At 36.6% G+C, this 22,920-nt stretch overlaps 1 protein-coding gene across 1 annotated transcript in view; it reads left to right on the top strand.

The window, feature by feature from the left end:
• GUCY2F (guanylate cyclase 2F, retinal) overlaps nucleotides 1–22,920 on the top strand; it is a 109,595-nt gene that overhangs the window by 44,593 nt on the left and 42,082 nt on the right. Inside the window, exon 8 of the mRNA XM_004064696.5 lies at nucleotides 7,125–7,214. Within this exon, the coding sequence (XP_004064744.3) occupies nucleotides 7,125–7,214 (90 nt within the window). The remainder of the gene's footprint in view (nucleotides 1–7,124; nucleotides 7,215–22,920) is intronic.

Here is a 22,920-nt window from a genome sequence, read left to right as displayed (position 1 = left end):
TGTGGAATAATTTATGTGTTAAATTGTGGTATGTTTTACTTGGTGGGGCTGGAAGGTTATAGTGTAGAATTGAGAAGGGGAAAAAATAAACATCTGTATGTAACTGGCCTTTAAGAGTCTGTCAGATCTTTTCACATTTTGGAAGGAGGCAGAGAGCTAAGTTAGTTCCCAGAATGACTACTGGTCAGTCAGATCATGAGTATTTCTAAATGGTGTAGGCCAAATCGTGTAGGCCAAATGGGGACTTTATTTTTACCAAAGGAGGGTGTTATGAGAATAATACCTACACGGTGAAGTCAATATTAGGCTCATGGCAGGGTGTGAAGAAAGGCAGCTGAGGCTAGAAAACTGGCCTGACTAAAGAGGACTGACTAAAGAGGTTAAAGAGGACTCAAAGAGGGAACATAAGCCAATCGAATTAACAGATGAAACAAAGAAGTAGTGTGTCTTCTGAAACAGTACTCTATTAGGAATGTTTTAAAGAAGACTCATTGTCTAGTTTCTGTTTAAAATAAATCAAATTTTCTTTTTTTTTTGCTGTTATTTCATTATTGTTTATTTTCTTTTTTTCTTCTTTTTTCTTTTTTTATTATTATTATACTTTAAGTTTTAGGGTACATGTGCACAATGTGCAGGTTAGTTACATATGTATACATGTGCCATGCTGGTGTGCTGCACCCATTAACTCGTCATTTAGCGTTAGGTATACCTCCTAATGCTATCCCTCCCCCCTCCCCCTACCCCACAACAGTCCCCAGAGTGTGATGTTCCCCTTCCTGTGTCCATGTGTTCTCATTGTTCAATTGCCATCTATGAGAGAGAACATGCGGTGTTTGGTTTTTTGTCCTTGCGATAGTTTACTGAGAATGATGATTTCCAATTTCATCCATGTCCCTACAAAGGACATGAACTCATCATTTTTTATGGCTGCATAGTATTCCATGGTGTGTATGTGCCACATTTTCTTAATCCAGTCTATCATTGTTGGACACTTGGGTTGGTTCCAAGTCTTTGCTATTGTGAATAGTGCCACAATAAACATACATGTGCGTGTGTCTTTATAGCAGCATGATTTATAGTCCTTTGGGTATATACCCAGTAATGGGATGGCTGGGTCAAATGGTATTTCTAGTTCTAGATCCCCGAGGAATTGCCACACTGACTTCCACAATGGTTGAACTAGTTTACAGTCCCACCAACAGTGTAAAAGTGTTCCTATTTCTCCACATCCTCTCCAGCACCTGTTGTTTCCTGACTTTTTAATGATTGCCATTCTAACTGGTGTGAGATGATATCTCATTGTGGTTTTGATTTGCATTTCTCTGATGGCCAGTGATGATGAGCATTTTTTCATGTGTTTTTTGGCTGCATAAATGTCTTCTTTTGAGAAGTGTCTGTTCATATCCTTTGCCCACTTTTTGATGGGGTTGTTTGTTTTTTTCTTGTAAATTTGTTTGAGTTCATTGTAGATTCTGGATATTAGCCCTTTGTCAGATGCTGGCAAACCGAATCCAGCAGCACATCAAAAAGCTTATCCACCATGATCAGGTGGGTTTCATCCCTGGGATGCAAGGCTGGTTCAATATATGCAAATCAATAAATGTAATCCAGCATATAAACAGAACCAAGACAAAACCCACATGATTATCTCAATAGATGCAGAAAAGGCCTTTGACAAAATTCAACAACACTTCATGCTAAAAACTCTCAATAAATTAGGTATTGATGGGACGTATCTCAAAATTATAAGAGCTATCTATGACAAACCCACAGCCAATATCATACTGAATGGGCAAAAAGTGGAAGCATTCCCTTTGAAAACTGGCACAAGACAGGGATGCCCTCTCTCACCACTCCTATTCAACATAGTGTTGGAAGTTCTGGCCAGGGCAATCAGGCAGGAGAAGGAAATAAAGGGTATTCAATTAGGAAAAGAGGAAGTCAAATTGTCCCTGTTTGCAGATGACATGATTGTATATCTAGAAAACCCCATTGTCTCAGCCCAAAATCTCCTTAAGCTGATAAGCAACTTCAGCAAAGTCTCAGGATACAAAATCAATGTACAAAAATCACAAGCATTCTTATACACCAATAACAGACAAACAGAGAGCCAAATCATGAGTGAACTCCCATTCACAATTGCTTCAAAGAGAATAAAATACCTAGGAATCCAACTTACAAGGGATGTGAAGGACCTCTTCAAGGAGAACTACAAAGCACTGCTCAAGGAAATAAAAGAGGATACAAACAAATGGAAGAACATTCCATGCACATGGATAGGAAGAATCAATATCGTGAAAATGGCCATACTGCCCAAGGTAATTTATAGATTCAATGCCATCCCCATCAAGCTACCAATGACTTTCTTCACAGAATTGGAAAAAACTACTTTAAAGTTCATATGGAACCAAAAAAGAGCCTGCATTGCCAAGTCAATCCTAAGCCAAAAGAACAAAGCTGGAGGCATCACGCTACCTGACTTCAAACTATACTACAAGGCTACAGTAACCAAAACAGCATGGTACTGGTACCAAAACAGAGATATAGACCAATGGAACACAACAGAGCCCTCAGAAATAATGCCACATATCTACAACTATCTGATCTTTGACAAACCTGAGAAAAACAAGCAATGGGGAAAGGATTCCCTATTTAATAAATGGTGCTGGGAAAACTGGCTAGCCATATGTAGAAAGCTGAAACTGGATCCCTTCCTTACACCTTATACAAAAATTAATTTAAGGTGGATTAAAGACTTAAATGTTAGACCTAAAACCATAAAAACCCTAGAAGAAAAGCTAGGCATTACCATTCAGGACATAGGCATGAGCAAGAACTTCATGTCTAAAACACCAAAAGCAATGGCAACAAAAGCCAAAATTGACAAATGGGATCTAATTAAACTAAAGAGCTTCCACACAGCAAAAGAAACTACCATCAGAGTGAACAGGCAACCTACAAAATGGGAGAAAATAAATCAAATTTTCATAAGAATTGTCATTGGAAGACCTGGAATTTCCAGATAAGGTGCCCGGAGTAGCAGATATAGCAAAAGACAGGTTTCCTAGTACGTGCCATCACGTACTACACTCACACAAATTCACACTTTTATTGTACACACAGATGCATAACCTTTGGAATTGTGTGGGAAAATCAGCCCTTATTTCACAGATAGCCTTTGAAATGTGAAAGGAAAGCCAGATGAGCTGACTGCCAGGCAGAAAGAGCTGTGAATGGCAGATGCAGTGGGGACATGTCAGGATCTGCTCTAATAGTTACAGTCTGGGTGAGATGTGGTGTGGTGGGCAGCAGTGTAACCCTGACACATTCAGAGAGAACCCACTGAATTCATCTTCCCTCTTCATTTTCTGACTACTTTTTCCTCTTTGCTTCTCCCTGTGTTTTCCTCTTTGTCTCATCTTTCTCTCTCTCCATTCATCTCTCTTTCTCAGATCATTTTTTCTGTCTTCTCACATTCTATATCCCTTGTAGCTCTCTCCCTGCCCCCTCCCTTCTGTCAACCATCTTTTCTTTCTTATCACAGAATCACAGATCATCAGAGCTAAAAAATCATCTATTAAGTCCAGAAATCACCTAGTAAGTCCTAAGGAATCATCTAGTAAGTCTAGCTTTATCAGTGAGGAAACTGAGGCTCAGGCAGATTGAGTGGCTGTTCTAAGGCCACCCTTGAGTTTGAAGCAGGGCCAGGTCTAGGATCTAGTGCTCTTTCCCCTTATTAATATACCGTGGCTTTAGTTCAAAACTGATGGACTTTAAATTACTTCTAAAAAGTTTAGTGAATAGAGTTTGATGTTTCTTGCTCTTAATTAAAAAGTGAGTGATGAGTGAAGTATTTTATCATTCTCTCTTAAAAGAAAAAAACAAAACAAATAGTGCATGTGTGGTGAAGATAAAACTTGCCCATTTCCTCCATTTTCCTCATTATTCATGAAGTAGAACGCACACAGACTCAATAAAAATTTGCTTACAAAGTTTGTGAGAATTATTTAAATCTTAAAACAAGCACACACAAATCTCCCAAACCAAAGAAAGCCCAACGAGAGGAAAGAGCAACAAAGTAGGAGATGGAAGACCTTGGGTCAATTTGCGGCTCTGTTACTACCTAGTTTTCTGACCTTGGGACAGTCACTTAATCTCTTAAGTTTTCAGTTTCTTTATCAAAATATGAAGGGATTGTGTTATGGATACCTATGACCCTTTCCAGCTCTCACAGTTGTTGATTTGGCATGAAAAAGCTCTGCTTAGCTGCTCGTGGCACTTAATAAGCCAGACAGAAGGCTAGCCCATGTTTGCAATAGGGCTGGCTCTGGGAAGAAGGTATCAGGTACCAGGTGTGAGGCAGAGTCAGGACTGCGAGTACTGATGTTCAGGTTGTGTACTGCAAAAGGGAACTACATCTAAGAGGGTAATATTCACATTGTAACATATGCCAATTTATGTGTGAGTGGTACCAAAGTGGGCACAGAGATTCTGGCTTCCCAGCCTAGTTCTGGAATGAGGTGGTAGAAGAGCCTTCTCACATCTACATCTATACTGGCACTCCCAGCTATGCACATACACCATCACTGGTAAACTCATGTGTAGCTGGGTATGTACTATCTTGACTATGTTCCAGAAGTTTCTTGAGGTTGCTTTTCTCTCCTGCCTAATATTCTCAGAGGACCAATTTCGACTTCTCACCCCCTCTCCTAAAGCCTGACTCCAAAGGTGACAAGGAGGCCTCACTGGGCAGATAGAATTTGGTGATGTGCAGAGCATCCATGCTGCTAGTGGAATGTGCTCCCTGGTGTCTGGGGGATGTATCCATAAATGAGAGTGGTACTTGTATGTATACAGCCAGGGTGTGCTGCCTAACATCACAGGGCTGCCACAGGCTGTATGATGATATACTCACAAAGTTAAGATTTTTTAAATTTGAGAGAAAATACCCTTTCTAACTAGCACAAAGGTGCCATAGTGGCTAGCAGTGACCATGAGCTCAGTAACATAGCTGCAAAGGTGCCGGGAAGGCTTTTTTGTTCACCAGTCTTTCCCACACACAGGCTGATTCCATAAATTTTCAGTTAGAGTTTTATTCTTTCAGCTTAATATTTAGCCTTTGATCCCGCTAAAGGGCAAAGTTCTCTGAAGGGTAAAACTTCAAGCTTGTGTCAGGCCCTCCTGACTTCTGTGAATGACTTTTCGATCCCTGACTGAGAGCAGATTTTGATGAAAGAGACGTAGTAAGAGGTAAATGAAGAGAGTATGAGTGAGGAGAGTTCCATAAATGCGAGGAAAAGGCAAAGGCTGGGATGGTGGGTCACAAATTTTCACCTGTATTAGAGTCACGTGGAGGGCTTGTTAAAACACAGATTGCTGGACCTCACCCTACTACGATTTCTGATTTCGTTAAGTGTTGGGTGGGGCTTGAGAACTGGCCTTTCTAACCGGTTTCCAGGTGATGCTGATGCAGCTGGTCCAGGGACCACACTTGGAGATTTACTGGATCAAATACTTTGACCATTCTGCTGCAGGCAGGCACTGATCCGGTACTACCCTTCTGAACTCTCTGGGCACTGAGCCTGGCCAGTGCAGTTTTTTTTTTTTTTTTTTTTTTCCAGCTGCTGAAGGTCTCTGAGGGCCATTTCTTAGTTAAAGGACTTTGAGCTCCTTGGCTAGTAAATGCTAATACAAAGTGCTGGCAGGTAACTCAGAAGCCTGCAGCTTCCATTAGCCTTTGCCTCTGGCAGGTTTCCAGATGCAGTGCCATAGCCGGATATATTCCTTAATAAGAGAGTGGTTACACTCTTTTTTTTTTTTTTCTAGACAGAGTCTAGCTCTGTCGCTCAGGCTGGAGTGCAGTGGCGCCATCTCCGCTCACTGCAAGCTCCGCCTCCCAGGTTCACGCCATTCTCCTGCCTCAGCCTCCTGAGTAGCTGAGACTACAGGCGCCCACCACCACGCCCGGCTGATTTTTTGTATTTTTAGTAGAGACGAGGTTTCACCATGTTAGCCAGGATGGTCTCGATCTCCTGACCTCGCGATCCGCCCGCCTCGGCCTCCCAAAGTGCTAGGATTACAGGCGTGAGCCACCGCGCCTGGCCCGGTTACACTCTTATTTTTGGAATTTGACTGCACAGTGCCCTCTGCTTTATTATCTCTACTTGAGGACAAGTTGGTGCAGCCCGAAATGGAATCTCCAGGCTATAGGTAATGGATGTGAAAGCACTTTGAAAAGTAGAGCATTGTGCAAATGTAAGGCATTATTACTATTATGGAGAAAAAAGAATCTATATTGATATTGTTTTTTTAAAACAATTTGGGTTGGACGGAAACTAAATAGGGCTTTATGACTGATGAATCCTTGAGGCTATGCACATAGAAAAAGGTTATCTATCAGGCGCTGGTGTTGAAGTGAAAACAATAAAATAGTTGTTGTTTCTAACTTGACAGAAGCCTTAAAATAGCAGTTTTTTACTTAATAAGTCAGAAATAGACTTTTGGAAGACTCTAGATTACTCACATTACTATGGTAGTACATTGAGCATTCAAATAAAAAATATTTAATCTAGATTTAAGCCAATTGGATTATGACTAAAGCATAAGACAACCCCCGCTCCATACACACACACAAATGGCCTGTACCATGAGAGAAAAATGGATCAAGGTAAATGCAGGAAACATTTGCTGCACTACATCTCCCACCCTACATTTCCCTCCACAGACGCCTCAAGGCAGTGGGAATTGCAACCACTAACTATCACCATTAATCGCAGGGAACCTGGTGCTACGTCACTTAGCTATGAAAAAGTGAAATGACCTAGCACTTCCTGCAGTTAGTTAAGAAAGGCTTTGCAAAGAGTGGTATCATTCCGTTTCTGGAGTCTACATACTTGCAATTGTTTCCCTGTCTTGAGTAACTGTAATTTTTAAGTTTAACTTCTGTGCATGACCTCATTTCAGCTCAGAATGCAGAATGTCTGTGAGGTGGAGGGTGGGAGAGAAGGAAAATGTCTATTTGGATTGCTGGTATAGGTATAAACCCTTTATGTGGAAGGGACATTTTTCTAAAACTGCTGGCAACTAAGTTTCATCACTATTCATTCTCCTCCTTTTCTTTCTAGGGTGATTGGGTGTGGCTGAAAAAGTTCTCCCCTGGAGATTTTGGAGACCTTAAGTCCATCAAATCAAGAGCAAGTGATGTGTTCGAAATGGTATGAGAAACCTTCATTTATGTAAATTCCCACTAAAATAAATCTGTTCTCCAAAGTAACTAACATCATAGCTGTTTAGGAAGACCCCTTAACAAATCAGTGCAGGGAAACTGCAGGGTTGCTAATGGGTTGGTATGATCATATCATGCAATGGCAAAGGTATATGCTCTGGAGTCAAAGAGACATGAAGCACTCAAATCTCGGCTCTACCATGTAAGAGCTGTAATAACTTGGGCAAGTCATCTAAACTCCCTAAGTCTTAGTTTCCTTATTTACAAAAGGGTTATATTAATGTCTACCCTTTAGGTTGGATGAGGATTTTAAGAGACAATACACGTAAAGCATCTTGAGCATTTCCTGGCACATAGCTTCTTTATCAAGTGGTAGCTATTATGATTATTATCAAGTAAATATCCCATCATCATTCCAAATCTTCATTTTCCAGTCACCTGGTAATTTCTATTTGAAAAGTGGTTATTTCCCTAATCCCACTAATTACGTTCAAGGAGTCCTTGGATGGCTTGCTTAAGAAAGCAGCCTGTAGATAAGGCAGGGATACTGATGATCCTTCCTAAGCCATTTTAAAATCTTGGCTCCTCCTTAGACTGAGTCCATACAAGACTTGTGAATACTATCTTGGGTCCCTTCAGGTTCTTGAAAGTGGGATTTTAAAAGGCAATCACAGATTGCTCTACATTTATGAAGTGAGCAATTTCAAATCATTCCAACAAATCTGAATGAGGCAACTACTACTTCCAGAGCACTGAACAAGTGAGAAAACAAAGGAAATGGAAGACATGTGGCCTGTGGAAGATAGGACATGCCCTATAGGTTACGAAGAGGTGTTATGATTTGGTATTTTTCTTTCTTTCTTTCTTTCTTTTTTTTTTTTTTTTTTTGAGCTGGAATTTCGCTCTTGTTGTCCAGGCTGGAGTACAATGGTGCGATTACAGCTCACTGCAACCTCCGCCTCCTGGGTTCAAGGCGATTCTCCTGCCTCAGACTCCTAAGTGGATGGGATTACAGGTGCCCACCACCACGCCTGGCTAATATTTTGTATTTTTAGTAGAGACAGGGTTTCACCATGTTGGTCAGGCTGGTCTCGAACTCCTGACCTCAGGTGATCTGCCCGCCTTAGCCTCCCAAAGTGCTGGGATTACAGGCGTAAGCCACCGCGCCCAGCCAATTTGGTATTTTTCTTACACGTGATTGTAATGCTTGGAGATGAAGGCAAGATAATGAGACATGAGTCCAGAAGGGGGATCAAGGTCAGAACTAAAATAGACAATTCTACACTGGTTTCGTAATCCAAATTATGGTGCCAAAACAGGCCAAACCTGAGACAGCTGATACACTAGAAGTATTGACCCAAGGTAGAGTGTGTCCATGACATCTTTTTTGGGGTAGCTCTTAATTTTGACATAATTTCAAACCTACAAAAAGCTTCAATAATAATTCAAAGATTCAGCAATTGTTTACATTTTGCCTAGTTGCTTATTATCTATTTATATATTCATGCACATTATTTTTCTGAGCCATTTGAGAGTAAGTTGTAGACCCTATGCCCTTTTACCTCTAAACACTTCAGTGTGTACTTCCTAAAAACACTACAGTATAATGATCAAAATCAGAAAATTTAACATTGCTACAATATTATTATCTAAACTACTTCCCATATTCTAATTTTACTAATGGTCTTATACAATACAGCTAATATTCCCACAGGTCAGTTTCCAATCCAGTCTCACACATTCAGTTTGCTGTCATATCTTTTTAGTTGCTTTTAATCTGTAACAGTTTCTCAGATTTTCTTTGTTTTTCTTCATCTTGATATTTTTGATGAATTCAGATCAATTATTTCATGGACTGTCCCTCAATTTTAGTTTGCCTGTGTTCCTCAAGATCGATTTAGACTATGCATCTTCAGCCGGAATACTACAGAAGTTATGTGTCTTTTTCAGTGCACTTTATCAGGAGGCACTTTATCAGGATGATGTTGATCATCCCATTATTGGTGATGTTAACCTGATTACTTAATTTAGGTGGTGTCTGCCAAGTTCCTCCACTGGAGAGTAACTGTATTTATCTCGTTGTAATTAATACATAACATTGGGGGAGATACTTTAATCTATGTAAATATCCTGTTCTTCATCAAAGTTTTACCCAATAATTTTGACATCCATTGATAAATGTCGTATTCCGTCATTGTTTCTGCATTTACTGGTTGACATTTTATTATAAGAAAGAATCTTCTCTTCTTCCTCATTTATTTATTCATTCAATTATTTATATCAGTGTGCACATATGGGTTTTTATTTTATTCAATTAGTATCTATAATATTCATATCAATCAATCTGTCTATCTAAAACCATAAAATCATACTAAACTCTCTAATTCTAATCCAGTGCCACAGTGTTAATTCTGTTTCTTTTTTAACTTTTCCATATTTGTAATTTCCTTCTCTGACAGTGAAAAAACTGCCTTCCCATTATCCTCATGACATCTGTTTATGTGTTTCCTTCACTGACTTGTGTGGCCATGTCAGGTATAGAGTGTAACTCAAACTTAGAGAGAAAGCCAGGATTTTCTAGAATTTACCATGTAGACGTGCTTTAATGCTTTTTAGTTGAATGCTTTTTTGAAGCTGGAGGTGGATCTGATCATACTGTCACTGTGAGTCCAGCACTGCCTTGACTACTTATGTGTATTCATGACCTTAAAACGTTAGGGCTGGGTACCAGGATCCAGATGGAAAGCAGATCTTTGTGAGCCAGATATAGAAAGGAGCAGTGCACAATGGGATGGATGTCCTTGAAAAACAAATAGCTGGAGTCAGAAGGCCACAGAGCTGATAATTTTCAACATCTTTTAAGATCACAACTTCTGCAAAATTGCGTGCAGGAAAATTAGGCTGTATCTCTTAGTCTCATGTTCTTCCCCATAATGTGGAATTGATTGGCATATTCCCTGTACTCCTATAAAGGCAAATGGAAAGTATCCTGGAGTTCTTTAAAGGAAATTCTCAGTTGTTAGAGAGTGTCTCTTTCTTTAAGAAATGTGAAGAGAAGGAAACTGCAGTTGCTGTGAAACAAAGTGTTTACTTTGTGAAAAAATATTTGGGGCCATTCTAGAGCCTCTATTGAGAATATTATCTTCCCTGTAGCCATTTCTTCTCCAGTGGGGCTGTTGTTATGCCTCAGTACCTCAAGATCATGACCATGTGGTGAAATTGTATCCCCTGCTTACTGATGACGCTTCCCAAACAATGATTCTCTTGCCTTTGTTAAACACATTCACAAGCTTTTGAGGCTAATGCCATTCTCTGTTTTAGCATCTTCTACACCTCCTGTTACTTCCATCTACTCTCCATATTCGCTACCCTTAATTTATTGAATATTTTGGGATATGGATCATGGTCCTCCTCTCTACTCCAGGACCTGCTGCTATGCTGGTGACATCAATTGGACATGCACTGTGGACAACTATATATCTTGACTATTTCATTCTTTGCCATATCATCCTAATAATCTTCTCTTCCATTCTACTTTGGCCAAACACTGCTACCATTATATTAATACCTTCTGCTTTTCCATCTTCTATAACTGCTACTGAAAATGCTTCACCTGGCCGGGTGCGGTGGCTCACGCCTGTAATCCCAGCACTTTGGGAGGCCGAGGCGGGCGGATCACAAGGTCAGGAGATCGACACCATCCTGGCTAACACAGTGAAACCCCGTCTCTACTAAAAATACAAAAAAATTAGCCAGGCGTGGTGGCCGGTGCCTGTAGTCCCAGTTACTCAGGAGGCTGAGACAGGAGAATGGAGTGAACCCGGGAGGCGGAGCTTGCAGTGAGCCGAGATCACGCCACTGCACTCCAGCCTGGGCGACAGAGCAAGACTCCGTCTCAAAAAATAGAAAAAAAGAAAATGCTTCACCTCCCAAATTATGAATTCATCACACTCTCTGATTACAACCTCCTTTTATCCCAACTGTGCCTATATTTGACTATATCAGGTCTTCCAGTCTACTGACCTCTGCTTTCTCCAAACTCACAAGCCCTTGTTTTATTTACTTTATTGTCCAATTCAGATTCTATAATCTATCATTTGAACATGTTCTTATTAATATTTCTGTCTTTTTGGTCAGACACACTTGCAAAACTCTAGTTCTGTATGATCCCAACTCTTAACTTTCTTTGTGCTTGCACTTGAACAGCCAAATATTGTAGCAGAAAGTTATGCAGCAAAGTATATTGTTTCCACTATAAATTCATGGTTTCTTATATTTAAATGTCCCTTACTACTACCTCATAATTCCATTATACTTCATTGGTTAATTCACTTCCTACCACCCATACATCAAAGCTTCTCCATTTTCCTTGAAGCTCCAATGTCCTTCTCTTTCTCGATTTTTACTATTACTATCCTGGTCCAAGCACCATCATCTCCCACTAGAGCTACTAAGATTGTCTTTTTTTCTTTTCATAGACCCAATTTCTTAAAAAAATTTATTTCCATAGTTTTTTGGGGTGAACAGGTGGTATTTGGTTACATGAATAAGTTCTTTAGTGGCAATTTGTGAGATTTTTGTGCACCCATCACCTAAGCAGTATACACTGAACCCAATTTGTAGTCGTTTATCTCTCGCCCCCCTCCCCCACTTCCCCCGAGTCCCCAAAGTCCTTTGTATCATTCTTATGCCTTTGCATCCTCATAACTTAGCTCCCACTTATGAGTGAGAACATACGATGTTGAGTTTCCCATTCCTAAGCTACTTCACTTAGAGTAATAGTCTCTAGTTCCATCCAGGTTGCTGCAAATGCCATTAATTCATTCCTTTTCATGGCTGAGTGGTATTCCATCATATATATAAATATATGTATATATGATGTGATATATATATACACACACATATATAATATATATATACATATATATCATATATATACACACACACACACACACAACAATTTCTTTATCCACTCGTTGATTGATGGGCATTTGGGCTGGTTCCATATTTTTGCAGTTGCAAATTGTGCTGCTATAAACATGAGTGTACAAGTATCTTTTTCACGTAATGACTTCTTTTCCTCTGGGTAGATATCCAGTAGTGGGATTGAAAACTGAATCAAATGGTAGTTCTACTCTTAGTTCTTTAAGAAATCTCCACACTGTTTTCCGTAGTAGTTGTACTAGTTTACATTCCCATTAGCAGTGTAGAAGTGTTCCCTGTTCAGCTGGGCATGGTGGCTCATGCCTGTAATCCCAGCACTTTGGGAGCCCGAGGCAGGTGGATCACCTGAGGTCAGGAGTTCGAGACCAGCCTGGCCAACATGGTGAAACCCTGTCTGTACTAAAAATACAAAAAGTAGCTGAGTGTGGTGGTGGGCATCTGTAATCCCAGCTACTCTGGAGGCTGAGGCAGGAGAATTGCTTGAACCCGGGTGGTAGAGGTTGCAGTGAGCTGAAATCATGCCATTGAACTCCAGCCTGGGTGACAAGAGTGAAACTCCATCTCAAAAAAAAAAAAAAAAAAGTGTTCCCTGTTCACTACATCCACGCCAACATCTAGACTTAATTTTTTGGAACTATTTTGGGTTCACAGGAAATTGAGCAGAAAGCACAGAGAGTTCCCATGTATCTCCTGTCCCCACCTATGCACAGCCTCTCCCACTATTAACAGGGTGGCTCACTGATTATAATCATGAACTTACACTGACACATCATTTTCACCCCAAGTCCATAGTTTACACTGGGGTAAACTCTTGGTGTTATATATCTTGCGAGCATTGACAAATGTATAATGGCATGTATTCACCATTATAGCAACATACAGAATAGTTTCAGTCCCCTAAAAATCCTCTGTGCTCCACCTGTTCACACCTCTCTCCCCCTAACCCCTGGCACCTTGCAATTGTCTTTTAAGTATTTTAATCACATCCACTCTCAAATCCATTCTTCACATTGCAAACTACTCTTTTCAAAATTGAGTCTGATTTTATCACTTCTCTGCTTAAATCTCTTTAATAGATGCCTATTGTTCTTTCCTTTGTGTGGTGATTTCAAATAATAGATTCAATTTCTTTAATAGATACTGGACTATTCAAACTTTCTGTTTCTTCTTGTGCCAGTTTTGGTAAGTTATGGCTTTAATTTAAACGAAGTTGTTCATTTCATATATGTTATCAAACTTATTGGCACAAAGTTGTGTATGATATGCTCAAGCTGTCTTTTAGATATCCTTAGGATCTGTAATGATGTTCTCTGTTTCATTCCTGATACTGATAATTTATGTTTTTTTCTTAATCAGCATTGCTAGAGGATTATTAATTCTATTCATCTTTTCCAAATATCAACTTTGAACTTTGTTGATTGTTCTCTATTGTATGCCTGCTTTGTGTCCCATTGATTTATATTCTTATTTTTCCTTCCTTCTACTTACTTTGTATTTAATTTGTTGCTTTTTTACTAGTTTTCTGAGTGGGAAGCTTTGATGGTTAACTTTAACCTTTCTTATTTTCTAATTTAGTCACCTACAGCTAGAAAATCTCCTCTAAGCACTGCTTCAGCTACCACCCAGAAATTTTTCTTTTTTTAATAAAAACCACTTTTTGTAATCCCAGCATTTTGGGAGACTGAGGCAGGATGATAGCTTGAGCTCAGGAGTTGGAGACCAGCCTGGGCAACATAAAGAGACCCCATCGCTACCAAATCAAAAAAAAAAAAAAAAAGGAAAAGAAGAAACATATGCAAAATAAACAAAATAGTATAACATTTATGTGTCCAAAACTCACCTTCAACAATCATCACTATCCTGTATTTTTTCATCTATACCTTCACCCATTTCTCACATCCCTAATTTGGTGGTGGTTATTATTAATTTTCAATTCTGTATTTTTAGGTACAGTTACACACGTTGAAATGCCCATATCATTTCTCTATAGTTTTGATAAAAGGACCCATACAATCTAGACTTCTATCATGATATAAAATAGGGATTAGCAAACTATGGCCCATAGCCTGTTTTTACAGACTGGAAGCAAATAATACTTTCTACATTTTAAAAAGGGTTATGACAAAATAAAACAACAACAGAAACCATGTATTATCTGCAAAGTCCAAGTTATTTATTATCTGTAGTTTTATAGAAAAAGATTGCTGACCCTGATATAAAACATTCCCTTCTCTCCAAAATTTCACTTGTGTCCCTTAGTAAATTTGTGTTCACCGAAAACCAGAGGCAACCACAGTTCTGTTTTTCTGTTTGTTTGTTTAACTTGCATTAATTTTGCTCCTTCTAAAACATCATATAAGTGGAAACAGACAACAGAAAGACTGTGATATTCATCCATGTATAAGTAGCTTGTTCCTTTTTATTGCTAAGTAGTATTCCATTGCATAAATATAGCACAATTTAATTATCCATTTTCCTGCTGATGGACATTTGGGTTGATTGCAATTTTGGCTATTGTCAATATAAGTGCAATGGATATTCTTGAACCAGTCTTTTTATGGACACATATTTGAATTTCTCTCGAGAATTTCTCCTAGAAATACCAGGGAGGGAATTTCTAGGTTAAAGAATAGTATACACTTAACTCTGTAACACACTGTGAAATATTTTCTCATTTTACTTTCCTGCACACAAGTTATGAGAATTCCCTTTGGTCTACATCATTGCCAATATTTGATGTTGTCAGTTAATTTAATTTTAGTCATTCTAGTGACTTGATGAGGTTATCTCATAGTGTTTTTTATTTTTAATTCTGCTAAAAAGACATAAAATTTACCACCTTAAAGTGTACAGTTAAGTAGTGTTAAGTATATTCACATTGTTGTACAACATATCTCTGGAACTTTTTCACCTTGAAAAACTGAATCTCTGTACCCATTAAACAACTCTCCACTTCCTTCTTCTTGAAGTTCCTGGTAAACACCATTCTATTTTCTTTTTCTATGAATTTTCACTACTTCGTATATCCTATATAAGTAGAATCATACAGTATTTGTCATTTTGTGACTCACTCATTTAACTTAGCATAATGTTTCATTGTGTTTATAAAATATATTTTCTATTCAGGTATAATCAACATAAAATAAAATGTACACATGCTAGATGTTCTGTTCAATGAATTTTGACAATTGCATGTATCTGTGTAACCATTCTCCAAAAAAGTTACTAATATGTTCATTACACCAGAAAGTTCATTTGTCCTCCTTTTCAGTAATTTCTCCTATCCCATAGGCAATCACTATTCTGATATCTATTAAAATAAATTAGTATTTTTTTCTGTTCTTTGATTTTATGTAAATGGAATGATACAGTGCCTTGTGCCTGTCTTCTTTCTGTCAGCACAATGCTTTTTAAGATTAACATATGATTTTGCATATACCTGTAGGTCACTTTTAAAATTGCCTAGTTGTATTTTGTTTTATGACTATATCACAATTTGTTTATCATTCTCCTGTTGAACATTTGGCTTGATTCTAATTTTTTAGAAGAGTTTTTTTGACAATTTTATGAATACGGCAACTATAAACATTTTTCATTATGGTAAAAAAAATCACATAACATAAAATTTACCATCTTAACCATTTTTAAGTATACAGTTCAGTAGTGTTAAGCATATTCACATTGTTGTGAAACATATCTCCAGAACTTTTTCATCTTGCAAATCTTAAGCTTTTTCATCTTGCAAATCTGATCTTGAAAATCTCCCCTTTTCTATTTCCAACAGCCCCTAGTAACTACCACTCTTTCTGTTCCTATGAATTTGACTACTTTAGATATCTCATGTAAGTGTAATCATATAGTATTTGTGTTTTTGTGACTGTCTTATTTCACTTGGCATAATGTCCTCAAGGTTCATTCATGTTGTAGCATGTGACAGGATTTCCTTCCTTTTTAAGGCTGAGTAATAGTCCATTGTATGTTATCCATTTGTTCATTGTTAAATGTTTGGGTTACATCCACCTCTTGGCTAACGTGAATAGTGCTGCTAGGAACATGGGTGTAGAAATACCACTTTGAGACTGTGCTATCACTTCTTTTGTACATATATCTGGAAGTAAGATTGCTGGCTAATAAGATGGCTCTATTTTTAATATTTTTGTAAAGTTTCATACTGTTTTCCATAGCAGTTCCACCATTTTACAATCCCACCAACAGTGCACAAGTGTTCCAATTTCTCCACGTTTGCCAACACTTATTTTCTGTAGCCATCATAATGGGGTTAAGGTGATATCTCCTAGAGGTTTTGATTTTCATTTCTCTATTAATTGGTGGTGTTGGCCATCTTTTCATAGAAAACTATAAAGATTTTTATATATGTCTTTTGTGAACATATATTTTCACTTCTCTTGAGTAGATACGTAAGAATAAAACTGGGTCATAGAGTAGTTGTATGTGTAACTTTATGTGAAACATCCAAACTGCTCTCCAAATCAGTTTTGACATTTTACATTCCCATCGGAAATATTCCAGTTGCTCTAAATTCTTAACATTTGTCTTTTTGATATTTGCCTTTCTAGTGTGGGTGAAATGTTATCTTATACTTTAATTTGCATTTTCTTGATGACTAAAGTTTTTGAGCACCCTTTTAATGTGTTTACAATTCACTTGTATATCTTCTTGTGTGAAGAGCCTGTTCAAGTTTTTGCCCATTCTTAAACATTGGGACTTTTTTGTATTTTTGTTTTTAAATTACAGACATTCTTTATATATCCTGAATAGCCTTTGCTGAACTATTTATTTTGTAATTATTTTTCTCAATCTGTGGCTTGTCTATGATGTCTTCTGTTGAGCAACATTTTTGGTTTCAAGGAAGTCCAATTGTCCAATTTATCATTTTATTTTCACCTCCAACTCCCCTCCCTTTCCCTCTCCTTCTCCCTTTTTCCTCCCCCTTTGTCCCTCCTACTTTCTTTCTCTTTGTCTTTCTCTCTCTCTCTCTTTTTCTTTCTTTCTTTCCCTTTTCTTTCTTTCTTTCTTTCTTTCTTTCTTTCTTTCTTTCTTTCTTTCTTTCTTTCTTTCTTTCTTCCTTTTTCTTTCCTTCTTTCTCTTTTCTTTTCTTTTCTTTCTTCTTTCTTTCTCTTTCTCTCTCTCTCTCTCTCCCCCTCCCTCCATCCCTCCCCCTCTCTCTTTCTTTTTCTTCTTCTTCTTTTTTTTTTTTTTTTTTTGGTGGCCTAAGAAATCCTTGTCTAGTCCAAGATTCTGGGTTTAGGCCTATGATCCATTTTGAATTACTTTTTGTGTAGAGACTGAGACAATGATCAAGGTTCATTTTTTGCATATAGATACCCAGGGTTCCAGTAACAATTGTTTTTAAAAAGCTTTCCATTGAATTAATGTTGTAACTTGGTGAAAAATTAACTGACCATATATGTGTGCATATATTTTTGGAGTCTCTGTTCTGTTTCCTTCACTCATTAGTGTAACCATAATGCCAATATCACACTCCCTTGGTTATCATAACTATAGAGTACCTCCTAAAGTCAAGTGGTGTAAGCCTCTAACTTTTTTTTTCAAGATTGTTTTGGACATTGTAAATTCTTTAAATTTAAAATAAATTTTGAAATCAGCCTGTCTATTACTTCCACAAGGTTTTCTGTAATTTTTGATGGGGATTGCAATGAATTTATACAGACATTTAGGTAAAATGGACATCTTAATAATACTGAGTCTTTCAGTCCATTAATGTGGTATATGTCACCATTTATTTAAGTTTTCTTTATTTTTTCTTATCAAAGTTTTGATACTATTATACATGTTGAGTAGAAATGGTAGGAGCAGACATCTTTGCCTTGTTCCTGGCCTTAGAGGAAAAGGAATCAATGTTTTATTTTTAGGTTTGATGTTACCTGAAAGTTTTTCACATTTCTGAGTTTCTATGATTCTTTTAATCATAAAGAGGTTTTATGTTTATATTGCTACCTATTGCAATTATTCAATGGTTTTGCTCTTTTATTCTGTTAACATGGTGAATTACATAGTTTTTAAAAGAAATATTAAGCACATCCTAATATCCCCGGGATGAATTCCACTTGGTCACGATATATTATCATTTTAATATATTGCTAGACGATATTTGCTAATCTTTTAAAAGAATTTTTGCATCTATGTTTTTAAGAAGAATTAGTCTATACTTTTAATGTTTGTCAGGGTTATGTTTGGCTTCATAAAACAAGTTTGGAAGTCTTTGCCTTTTTCTGAGAGTTTCTGTAAGACTGGTATTATTTATTAAAATTTTTAATCAATTTCATCAATAAAATCATTTGGTCCTTGGATTTTCTTTGTGGGGATGTTTTTGAAAACAAATTCAATTTCTTTGCTAAATATAGGGCTGTTAGGATTATTATTTCATATTGTGCCAAGTTTAATCAGTTGTGTTTTTCAAGAAATGTCAAATTCGTTATTGACTTTATTAGCATAAAGTTGTTTAAAAATTCCTTTATCATCTTACTGATATCTGTATGATCTGTAGTGATACCATATCTTTCATTGTAGATATTAATAATTTTTTCTTTTTCTTTTTGTCTTGATCAGTCTTCTTAGAGATTTATTAAATTTATTACTTTGTTTTAAAGAACAATGTTTTGATTTTGTTAATTTTCTCTACGTTTTGGCTATTTTCTATTTTTATCTGCTCTTATTGTTATTATTTCCTTCTTTCTGCTTATTTTTGGTTTATTCATTCTTATTTTTTGAACATTCTTTCTTTTTAATTTAAGCGACATATTTACATTTAAGCTCTGCTGTAGCTGCATCCCGCAAAATTTTGTTATATTTTCATTGACCTTTCAGCTTGAAGTAATTATGATTTCATTATTCTTTTTTGACCCATGTATTATTTTGAAATATATGCTTAATTACCAGATATTTGTGGCCCTTCTAGTTATCATAATTAATAGATTTCTCATTTAATTTTGTTGTGGTCAAAGGATATTATCTGCAAATTTAATCTTGAAATTTATCAAAAACTTTGGCCATAGCCAAGCATGTGGTCTGTGTTAGTGAACATTCCACATACATTTGAAATTAATGCATATTGTACAGTTGTTTGGTATAGAGTCCTATCAATATCAATTAGGTCAAGATGGTTGATATTGTGATTCAGATCTTCTATATCCTTACTGCATTTTTGTCAATATGTTTTACCAATTACCGTAAAATTTTCCTATTTTCTAATTCTGTGAGTGTTTTCTTCAGGTGCATTGAAGTTCTGTTATTAAGTACGTACATATTGGTGTGCTAGTAAATGTTTAATAACAGGCTTTCTGAAAAAGATCCCTAATTTGGAGCATTTTCTGATTTCTGTGCTGTGAGTACCTCCATTGTAACTAATCTGGGGCTACCCATGTGATGTCACTGAACACAGAGATGGTAAGAAATATGCAAAATATTCTTCTTATGATCCAGCACATCTTTGCACATATACATTTTATTATTATGTCTTGATTATTTTATCATTATGAAATGTCCCTCTTTATGTCTGATAATACTTATTTTCTTGATTTCTATTTTGTCCAATAATAACATAGCCAATTTAGCTAATTAGTTTTTGCATGATTTACTTTTTCTGTACTTTTTCTTTCAATGCATTTGTGTCTTTGGATTAATGTTCATCTTATTTAGGCAGCAGGCATTTGGGTCTTGCTTTTTATCTCCCCATTCTGCAATCTGTCTTCTAATTGAAACGTTTAGGCTACTTACATTTAAGGCACTTATTGATACAGTTAGATTTCTCGTCATCTATTTTGCTATATGTTCTCTATTTGACTCATCTATGTCTCTGTTTGTTCCTTTGTTTCCCTTTTCTTGCTTTCCTTTGGGATAAAAGTGTTTTTCATATATTCCGTTTTGTTTCCTATATTGGCATTTTAGCGATACATTTTTGCACTTTTTAGTGATTGTCCTAGGAATTGCTTAAATGCATCTTGAATTTATCATAATCTTCTTAGAATTAATATTCCACTTCTTTACCTAAAACATAGGAAATTTGTAACAGCAGTGTCCCATTTACTAGCCTACTATTCTTTGCCCTATTGTTATCATATGTATACCTACATTTATTGTGAACCATATAATATAGTGTTAAAATTTGTTTTAAACATTCATATGCATTTCATACAAATTAAGAGAATGAAATAAAAATATATTCTGTTATATTTATCAACATATTTACTATTTCTGATAACTTTAATTATCTCCTAATAGAGCCAAGTTACCATTTAGCATCTTTTCTCTTCAACCTGAAGATCCTCCTCTTAGGCATTACTTGTATTGCAGACCTGCTGATGACGAATTTTCTCAGTTTTCGTCTATTTGATAATGTCTTCGATTTTGAATGATATTTTTGCTTGGTACAGAATTATGAGTTATCTGTGTTTATTTTCTTTTGGCATATTACAGATTTCGTTTCATTGTTTTTTTTTTTTTTTTTGCATTTCTTTGTTTCTGATGAGAAGTCAGCCATTATTCATTTCTTTGTATGTAGTGTGTACTGTTTTTCTCTGACTACCTTCAAAAGTTTATTTTCATATTTCAGGGTTTTGACTGTTAAATGTCTAGGTATTGCTTTCTTTGTATTTAGTCTCCTTGGTCTGAACTTCTGAGATCTTTAAGTTCATCTTTGGATTGTAGGAGTTTGAATATGATATATGTAGGGCATTTTCTTTGTGTTTATTCTGTTTGAAGTTCAATGAGCTCCTTAGAATTTTAAGTTGATGTCTTTTACTAAATTCACAAAGGTTTTGACCACTATTTCTAAAAAAATTGTTTTGCTGCATTTTCTTTATATCCTTCTAGAACTCAAGTTACCGATGTGTTAGTCTGTTTGATATTGTCCCACTTATCCTTTTTCCCTCTGTTTTTCAGACTGGGTATTTTTTATTGATCTCTCCTCAAGTTCATTACTCTTATGTCATTTCCTAAGCCCACCTAGCAAATTTTTTTACTTCAGTTATTATATTTTCCAGCTATATACTTTCCAATTGGTTCATATTTATAGTTTCTTTTTCTCTGCCATGTTCTATACACATATATTCATTTTGCATGTATTTTCCTTTAAATCTTCAAATATATTTATAAAATCTGTGTTAAAGGCCTTTTCTGCTAATTGCAAGATTTGTGTCATTTTGGGATGAATTTCTATTGACCTTTTTTTTCCTTGAGTATGGGTCACATTTTTTTCTATTTCTTTGTACATCTAAGGCTTTTTGGTTCATTACTGAATGTTATCAATAATACATTTTAGAAACTCTGGATTCTGTGGTGTTGCTCTAAAGAACTATTTTTTTGTTCTTGGAGGTAAACCCAAATTTTACTCATTTTAGTTGTCTTTCAAATATAGTTCTACCTCCATTTCTGCTTTCAGTCACTCTCCACTGTCTTCAAATGGTTTTTAGAATATTTTATTCATATTTTATAGGTTTCTTTGTCTACTGAGTATTTAAAGACATTGTTCAATTGTCTTCTGACTTTGTTATGCATTCCCAAATATCTAATGTTTTTTATTTTATGCTAGATATTTTATGTAAATAAACGGTAGAAGCTCCAGGTCATAATTTCTACCAGCAAGGATTTTTCTCTTTTCATTTGTTAGGTGGATTGGGTAAGGAACTAATCACATTAATTGAATCAAAGATTGAGCTGGATTGAAGCTGTGTTGCAGTTTTAGTTAGACGCAGTCCACCACTAATTCTACTGTTTCTCAGGCATATCCTTCCAAGAGTCTACAAGTCTCTTTCCTCCACTTTGAAAGATTGGGATATTCAGACTGTACTTCATAACCTTTTTCCTCTACTCTCAATCCATGCTGCTTCCAAATTTGGCAAATTTCTTGAGGAAGACACCAACCGAATGTTTGTTGCAGGCCCTATTTCTTCAGTGAGACTTTGCCTTCTAAATATTTGGAAACTACAGAAGATATCAAACAATTTTACAGAAGCTTTCTAGTCTCCTCTATAGCCCCCAGACTCAGAAAATATGCTGTGGGGAGAAAACTAGCTCACATTTAGGTCTCCTGAAATTTATTAATTGTGATACCAGTCTTCTACAATTGCCAAAAGCATTACCAGTTTTTGCATTTTCCCAGCAAATTCTTTCTGTTAGGCTAAGCCCAATCTTTGGCTTGTGCTGGAAATCAGCAAATGTCCTCAGGGAAGAAAATGGCTGACAACAGCCTGGTTATCTTAGAAGGGCTCTTGCATCTTTGAATTTTAGATTCTTTTTTTGCACCTACATGTCCCCAATGGTTTTTTTTTTTTAAATATATTTTTTCAATTTTTCTAGCTGTTAAAAGCTGTAGCATCAGGAATGGTGGTCTGCCATAACCTACTACACCCTACTTGGTATTCAATGTCCCTATAATCATTTTTAATATAAATAAATAGCTACTTAAAATGACCTATTAGATTCTGTGTAATCTGGCTCTTCTCTGTCTCTTCAGTCTTATATCACCATCATATTTCCCTCAACTGCTCTGCTTGAGGCACACTGGCTTTTACTTAGTGTTTGGGTTGTGATATGCTCCCAGCGCAAAGCCTTTACCTGTTCTATTACAACCCCTGAAATACTTTTCCTTCCCTTCTTTGCATGGTTTAATCCACTCATCTTTTAACTCCCAGATCAATTCTTACTTCCCATGAAGCCTGTCCCAACTTCTCTGATTGGTCAAAGCCCCAATTATACATACTCACATTATG

The sequence above is a fragment of the Gorilla gorilla genome, chromosome X (assembly GCF_029281585.2).
Source record: "Gorilla gorilla gorilla isolate KB3781 chromosome X, NHGRI_mGorGor1-v2.1_pri, whole genome shotgun sequence".
Taxonomy (NCBI): domain Eukaryota; kingdom Metazoa; phylum Chordata; class Mammalia; order Primates; family Hominidae; genus Gorilla; species Gorilla gorilla.
The sequence above is the reverse complement of the archived record's forward strand: the minus strand, read 5'-3'. Positions and strand labels throughout refer to the sequence as shown.